Source organism: Saccostrea cucullata, unplaced genomic scaffold (genome assembly GCF_032062105.1).
Source record: "Saccostrea cucullata isolate Sc308-1 unplaced genomic scaffold, CSIRO_AGI_Scuc_v1 ctg9216, whole genome shotgun sequence".
In the NCBI taxonomy this organism is placed as follows: domain Eukaryota; kingdom Metazoa; phylum Mollusca; class Bivalvia; order Ostreida; family Ostreidae; genus Saccostrea; species Saccostrea cuccullata.
Genome location: NW_026925377.1, coordinates 17,501 through 25,415, shown reverse-complemented (window position 1 = coordinate 25,415; position 7,915 = coordinate 17,501). Strand labels below are relative to the sequence as shown.

The 7,915-nt window shown below is 35.1% G+C and overlaps 1 protein-coding gene across 1 annotated transcript in view; it reads left to right on the top strand.

Annotated features, from left to right (window-relative positions):
* Window positions 1-4,498: 4,498 nt before the first annotated feature.
* LOC134268708 (uncharacterized) overlaps window positions 4,499-7,915 on the top strand; it is an 8,155-nt gene continuing 4,738 nt past the window's right edge. Inside the window, exons 1-3 of the mRNA XM_062750951.1 lie at window positions 4,499-4,609; window positions 6,393-6,883; window positions 7,815-7,915. The exon at window positions 7,815-7,915 is cut by the window's right edge and continues 118 nt beyond it. Coding sequence (XP_062606935.1) covers window positions 4,517-4,609; window positions 6,393-6,883; window positions 7,815-7,915 — 685 coding nt within the window. The 5' untranslated portion in view covers window positions 4,499-4,516. The remainder of the gene's footprint in view (window positions 4,610-6,392; window positions 6,884-7,814) is intronic.

Genomic DNA, 7,915 nt, shown 5'->3' with positions numbered 1-7,915 from the left:
CTGACAGAGAAAAAAATGTTTAAGCATAACTTTGTAATTAAAATTCACTGGAGGCTCATACTGAGAAGAAAGGTTTTTCACATAAGAAAGTGCAGTGACCTTGACCCAAGGTCGGTACTTCCTGTCCATAGCTCCAACGGAAGACCACTCGTTGCTTTGCAACGAGCTCGGCTCTAGTTTAAAGTAAGTTTGTTTTATATATACGCATGAGAAACTCTCATTTACAAGCTGAGCGAAAAGAATTACCTGTACAAATTTTAATCAAGACTAGAACAAAATAACAATTTCATAAGATCAGTAAAATGTTAAATCACAACTTTATTTTCATAAGTCACTCGAAATATTAATCGTTTTTGAGATATATAGCAAAAACTTTCAAGGGCACTAGATCCCTAATTTTAGGGGCCAGCCCCTTTTAAATGATATCAAATGAAAGCTCTTGCAATTATGCACAACTTTTATTCAACATGTCTTAACAAAATATTTTTAGTTTTCAAGATAAAAAGGAAAATATGTGTAAATTTTCGCTCATTTAGGCGTTCTATTTTTTGACCCCTATATAGCGCCATTTTGAATGCAGAAATCGAAAAACAAAAATAGATGTGCACAACTTCAATCCTTCTGTTATCCAAAACAAGTAAAATTTCTGCTTCAGCTTTTGTGGTCTCTGAGCCTTTATCCGGAAACGAAAGCCTATGATTTTTCGTTTAAAGGGAAATAACTCAAAACCGGAAGTGACTTTTTGAAATTTTAGTCATTATTCTGATAGAGTTTATAAACGTCTATAATGTCTGAAAATTTGAGCGAAATCCGTTGAGAAATGAGTGAAATATGAGGCCTCAAAGTTGGCGTCTAGGAAGTAGAAGAAAAAAAAAAGAACTAGAGCAAAGCTCGTTGCAAAGCAACGAGTAGGTCTTCCGTCCGGTTTTGACCGGAAGTGCCGGAAGTGAAGTCAACAAAAGAAAGCAATGAGCTAAAAAGTCTCCACTGACTTTATAATTTCATTTTTGCATCAAAATCTTCAAAATAAGCCATTTTTTTGCTACTTCCGGTTTGACCGGAAGTGACGACGACGGACGGAAAAATTACGTTTTATGCTTCCAGAGACATATGTAACCACAAAACTAGTCAAGAACGGCAAAAAAAACGCGTTTTCCGACTACTTCCGGTTTGGCCGGAAGTGACGACGACGGACGTATTTTGACGACACCAGTAGATAAAGCTTGACATTTTGAACAACTTTGCTTCTTTGATCTCTTACAAATTCTTAATACTTTTTGACTTATGAAAGAAAAACTTTCGGCCCCCCTAGGCCCTTAAATTTAGGGGCCAGCCCTTTTTTTTAAGATATCAGTTGAAAGATCATGAAATTTTACACTTCTTTTCTTCTATATGATTAAACAAAATGTTAACAGGTAAAAAGATATCGTAGAAAAGGTGTTAAAAATTTTGAAATTTGCGATATGTCATTTTTCGAGCCATAGCCAGCGCCGACGTACTGCACTTCCGGTAAAAACGAAAGACGTTACGCATATCTATAGACTTTGCTCTATCATACCTGAAAGTATCATGTTTCTATCTAGAGCCATTATTGAGAAAGTCTGGAGACAACCTGACCCTTTAAAATTCATAAAATCGGCAATATTTCCAAACTGGAAGTGACGTCATCAAAACGGAAAAAATTGCATAAGGTTCAAGTAATGTTACATAAGTCCTGAAAGTTTCGTTGAAATCCATCGAGCCGTTAAAATTAAATAAAATTAATTTTTATGCTCCCAGTGACAGATGTTACCCAAAAACTTTTCAAGAACGGTAAAAATACGCGTTTTTCGACTACTCCCGGTTTGGCCGGAAATGACGTCGACGAACGTATTTTGACGACTCCATTAGATTAAGCTTGACATTTTGAACAACTTTGCTTCATGGACGTATTACAAATTCTCAATACTTTTTGAGATATAAAGGAAAAACTTTCGGCCTCTGTAGACCCCTAATTTTAGGGGCCAGCCCTTTTTCCGAGATATCATTTGGAAGAACTTAAAATTCTACACTTCTTTTGATCTATATGTTTTAACAAAATATTTCCAGGTAAAAAGATATCGTAGAAAAAGTGCTTAAAATTTTGAAATTCGCGATAGGCCTATTTTCGGGCCATACCGAGCGCCGACGTGCAGCACTTCCGGTAAAAATAAAATACATTCCACAAATCTACAGACATAGGTCTACTAGACCTGAAAGTATCACGTGGCTATCTAAAGTCGTTTAGGAGAAATCGTGCGGACAAACTGACCCTTAAAAAATCAATTTTGTGCTGATAACTCCGGACCGGAAGTGACGTCATCAAAACAGAAAAAAACGCATAAGGTTCAAGTGATGTTACATAAGTCCTGAAAGTTTCATGGAAATCCATCGAGCCGTTTTCGAGAAATCGCGTGCACAAAATCGGTAAGAAAAAAAACAATAATAATAATAAAAGTGAAAAAGAAACCTAAGAATAACTAGAGCAAAGCTCGTTGCAAAGCAACGAGTAGGTCTTCCGTCCTGTTTGACCGGAAGAAGCTTTCATTTTTAACAAAAATGAGAAATAACACACAAAAATGCTTTGAATCCTCTAAAACTATGTTGATTAATGCACAAATAAGCCATTTTTGCTACTTCCGGTTTTACCGGAAGTGACGACGACGGGCAGAAAATAAATTATTATGCCCCCAGAGACACATATGATTCAAAAACTTGTCAAGAACGGCAAAAATACGCGTTTTCCGACTACTTCCGGTTTGACCGGAAGTGACGACGCCGGACGGATTTTGACGACTCCAATAGATTTAGCTTGACATTTTTAACAACTTTGCTTCTTTAACCTATTACAAATTCTCAATACTTTTTGAGATATAAAAAAAACATTTTCGGCCCCGCTAGGCCCTTTATTTTAGGGGCCAGCCCTTTTTTCGACAAATCATTTGAAAGGTCTTGAAATTCTACACTTTTTTTGTTCTATATGTTTTCACAAAATATTTCCAGGTAAAAAGATATTGTAGAAAAGTTGTTAAAAATTGTGAAATTCGCGATAGGACTATTTTCGGGCCATAGCGAGCGCCGACGTGCGGCACTTCCGATAAAAACGAAATACCTTATACATATCTATAGACTTTGGTCTATGATACCTGAAAGTTTCATGGTTCTATCTTGAGCCATTATTGAGAAAACTGCCGGACAAAATGACCCTCTAAAACTCACTAAATCGCAGAAAACTCCGAACCGGAAGTGACGTCATCAAATTAAAAAAAAAACGCCTTAAGTTCATATAATTTGTCATCAATGCTGAAAGTTTCATGAAAATCCATCGGCGCATTTACGAGAAATCGCCTGCACAAAATCGGTAAGAATAATAATAAGAAAAGTTGAAAAGAAACAGCAGAATAATAAGAAGGTCTTCCGTTGAAACGGAAGACCTTAACAAGAAGGTCTTCAGCTGAAGACGAAAGACCTTAATAAAAGTGAAAAAGAAACCTAAGAATAACAAGAAGGTCTTCCGCTGAAGACGGAAGACCTTAATAATAATCTTTACCAACAGAATCAGTAGAAGGTCTTCCGTTGGAAACGGAAGACCTTAAAAAAAAGAATAATAACAGTGAAAAAGAAACAATAGAATAATAGTAGGGTCTTCCGTTGAGACGGAAGACCCTAATAATCTTTACCAACAGAATCAGTAGAAGGTCTTCCGTTGGAAACGGAAGACCTTAAATATTCTATAAAAATGTTTTTGCTAGAACAGGTAGAACATGCAGTCCGGAATCATACATATTGTTCAAAAAGAAACTGAAGGCATACTATATCTATTTTTCAAGCAAACATGTGATTATTCCTTTTTCATGTTGTTATAACTTGTGAATTAAAAATGTTATTCATGTATGAACGGTTCGATTCTATCAAACCCACTCCCATTGGATCCGCCAATGAAATAAATTGCTTTATTGGAACTCTTCATCATGAGGAGATACAAAAAAAATCGTTACTGGAAGTTTTCCCGAAGTCAGTGTTTATGAATTATGTAGGTAAATAAAAGTTATAACTTATATTAATGATATTATTCACTTGTCTTTAATTATCTTAGTTGATGAGTGATATTGATTTTAAACATGCTAATGGATACAGGGGTTTATTTATAGTAGGCCAATAGATTAACACTTCAAAATAAAGCTCCCCTTTTGAAAAAAAACAAAACTTTTTCTCATGTGTTTGTTAGTGAAAATAACGTAATTATTACTTATTAAACATTAAGACTTATAGAACACTTAAAAATTATACGAGTTAATTTTAGAAGTGACTCCAAGGTCTGCTGTCAGAATGCAGTATTACAATAATTCTTCATCTCTGGATATGTTCATAGCTCCATGCAGTCCAACCTAGCACTCTGACACTGATGCCGAGATTCTCTTCTTTTATGTAAAGACTGAAAAGGGTAGTCCAGTGAGTAAAACATGTATTTCTTTGTTTATTTTGTAGATAAACAGATATGTCGTCTAATGAACATGAACCGATGAAAAAGAAATCTCGGAGAGGGAAAGCCAAGGATCCTACACTAACAGAGGATAAAAATCCGAACTTGGTAAATTTTTAATCCACCCTTGTATTCTAAAAGATTTCCCATGTAAGTATGTATTATCGTTTGCAGCTAACTGTAAAGTTTCACGTTACGTAACGAACTAGTTGACAGCTGCACTGGAGGTAAATTGTACACGCCTCCTAAACCGCAAGCTTTACGACTAGAACGTTCTTCTTATCCCTGATTGGTTGCTCATGCAACAGACTATTTCCGTGTCAATGTTGATAATTTGAGTCGACCAATCAAGTGAATTGTTTAAGCTGGATGCATATGACGAAAAAGATCACGACGAAATGGAAACTTTACAGTTAGCTGCAAACAATAATAAATGACAAAATCATAAGTCTGCAAGTTCAGTTTTATTCTACACGTAAAGAGGGGTATAGACTATATAAAGAATTTTTGTCATTTACAAACTAAACTTGGGGAGCGACTATGCCAAAAGCAAGGATTTGGAAGTCAATTATACATGTACATGTGATATGTACCGGCTGTACAGGAAATATCCTGTATATTTTACTCCCATCATGGTTTCCCGGCTGTACACCAAAATTCACGGGAAATGAAAATGTGTACCATATTTTGAAATGTTTACCAGAAATCACCATTTTTCTTTCATTCCCTCTCTCGCAACGCATGAAATCTCGAACTATGCGTGACTTACTGTGCTTGATTAATGTAAACAAAACATCATGAACCAATGTGTGAAATATTCCCGTGATAATAACATAGTAATTAGCTAGGAGATATCAAAGCATTTTGTTTGGCTGATTGCTTTTTTATACGACCTTTATCAAGGAATTTTTAAATTATAATTTATTAAAACTAAAGACGTTTCAGAGAAAATCCCATTCACAAGAATTGGAGACACTTTGTGGCAGCAAAACGAAAGTCTAGAGTCTTTAGTCCATTATTTGATTAGGCCTACGTAATGTCTTTTCAAACACAGATTAAGAGAAATGTTTAAAAATTGCAGCTGAATGGAAACGACCAGACTCGAATAAACTGTTTTTAAACACTGTCCTTTTTAAGTTCAGCATTTAGCATAGTTTAATGCCAAAATTCAAAATTCTTCAAGAGTTTCTTGCAATGAATAATAAATCATAATACATGTAAAGCAGTGGTGCACCTGTACATTGAATTGAAATTTATTATTAAGAAAAGCACCTTACATTTTTTTTTTTGGTCGAAATTTTGTACCGTTTTTTGTTCCATTTTTTGATTAGCAATGTACAGTATTTTCACCCAAATTCCAGTATTTTGAAGGCTGCTGTACAGTATCTGGGTCTAGAAATTATCACATGTATGCAATTACTTGAGAGTGTTTTTAGTGACATTGAGGGTCACATCAGAGGACAAATTCTATCAACCAATCAAATCGTTGCCTGCAAAACAATTGTATATTGTTTATGCAAATGAGTCTAAAGCTGTTCTGAAGTTGGCCACTAGTATGTGGGTGGATCTAACATCTAATTTCAATTAGATTGCAGTCAGGTGCTCTTCCATTTGAGTTATCCAGACTGTTATCCACAGCCCAAACCAGTACAGTACAGCTGTAAATACTTTGATAAGATTAAAATAAAAGTATTACTAAAAATAGTGACTTAACTAAAATATCTAATCTTTTGATTAATTCCAAACTTATCTATATATGAATCATTAACTTTTCGGGTGTCTATTAGTGCCTTGATTTATAGATTTGCTAATTTGCAAGGGGATGCCCTGCATCTCAGAATTGCAGAGTCTTTGTTTTTCTTTTAATTTGCATTTTTCTGTTTTCTTGAAGAATTTGGAAACTGAAGCCATAAATTCACCGGACTCACCCCTGAGAAAGAAACACACATCATCTTCTTTATCAACTTATTCTTCATCATGCTTATTGTCTGAACCTGGAGAGGATGTAGAATCAAGTGTCTTCAATAGTCCACCATCAAGTGAGGATGAAAGAAAATATCCAGCAAGTCACTGGGGTTATAAAGATCTGGCATACATAAATATCTACTATGAAAGTGAACCAGAGACTTTAGACAAATTTTTCAAAGATGTTAAAGATGCTTTTATCAAAGAAAAAGGTTTCTGTCCGGACATAAGCAAAATAAGTGACATTTTGAAGAAAGAAGTTGAAGAAGTGTTGACATTTTCTTATGACTTGATGGAAATTAAAAATGTTCGCAAATTGGATCATAAAGAAAAGACTGTAATGAAAGTAAAGCAAGAAATGAAAGAAATCGCAGAAAGAGCTAACATGAGGGAAATGCCAGTAATCTCAGATGAAAAGTAAGTTATCAATTTCTGCATCTGTCTGTCTGTCCATCTATTTTCAATTGATTTCTGATGAAGAAAAACTTACTCAATTTTACCAAATTTGTCACATATAACATCCTTGGGTAAAAAAGGGATTGTAATTTGTTAAAATTGAGAACCAGTTCCCTTTCTGTGAGGATATAATCAAGAAAAAGCAAATTTAGGGTGGGATCCTTATTAACATTTTTTTTCGAAAGAACAACTCAGCTAGAAGAGGTCAGACCTATATATGGAGCATCCCGAGGATGTGTAGATTGTAAATTGTTCAAATCATGACCTCTGGGCTTATTTAACCTAGAGGTCATATATTTATGGTGATCGAGGGGCCAAAATAGGAGGATAAAAATTTTGCATTTAACATGTTTAAATATTAAAGAAAAATTCCGTTGGAACAACAGGCAAAAGAAGAGAAAAAGGAACTTAAGCATGAAAGCTTCCTGAGTAAGTGTAGATTCTACATTGTTCAAATCCTAGCTCCCTGGTAAAGTCCTTTATTACAAGGACAAAGCTTCAGTATCATCAGAGACTTCTGGTTAAGTTGCCCACATGGCGCACGGGTTAGAGCGTCTGTTCTAGAGTTGCGAAGTAAGGAGTTGATTGACTTGATTCTTACATCGCAGGTTGGAATCCCACTGTGGGACGTGGAGACTGGTCCTAGGGATAAGACTGTATAAACCGAGGTCCCGTGTCGCAGTAGGTGCTGCCACAAAAAAATTCCCTCAATGGCCCTGAGTGCGAAGTATAGGAAAAAATTTGGCAAGTGGTGGTGTCTCCATATGAGTGAAAAATCCTTGAGATGGACGTTAAACAACATACAATCAATCTTATCAGAAATCATTATGAATCGTAAATTAAATGATTTTAGTGAGGAAAAGTAATGTTTCTTTTCATTTTAATTTTTCAGAGTATTTGGACCATCTTTAAAGAAATTTGTACAAAAGGCTGTGGTAATGATGGATTCAACTATAATTGATTTTGCAAAAGAGACAAGTTGTCTAGTAAGAA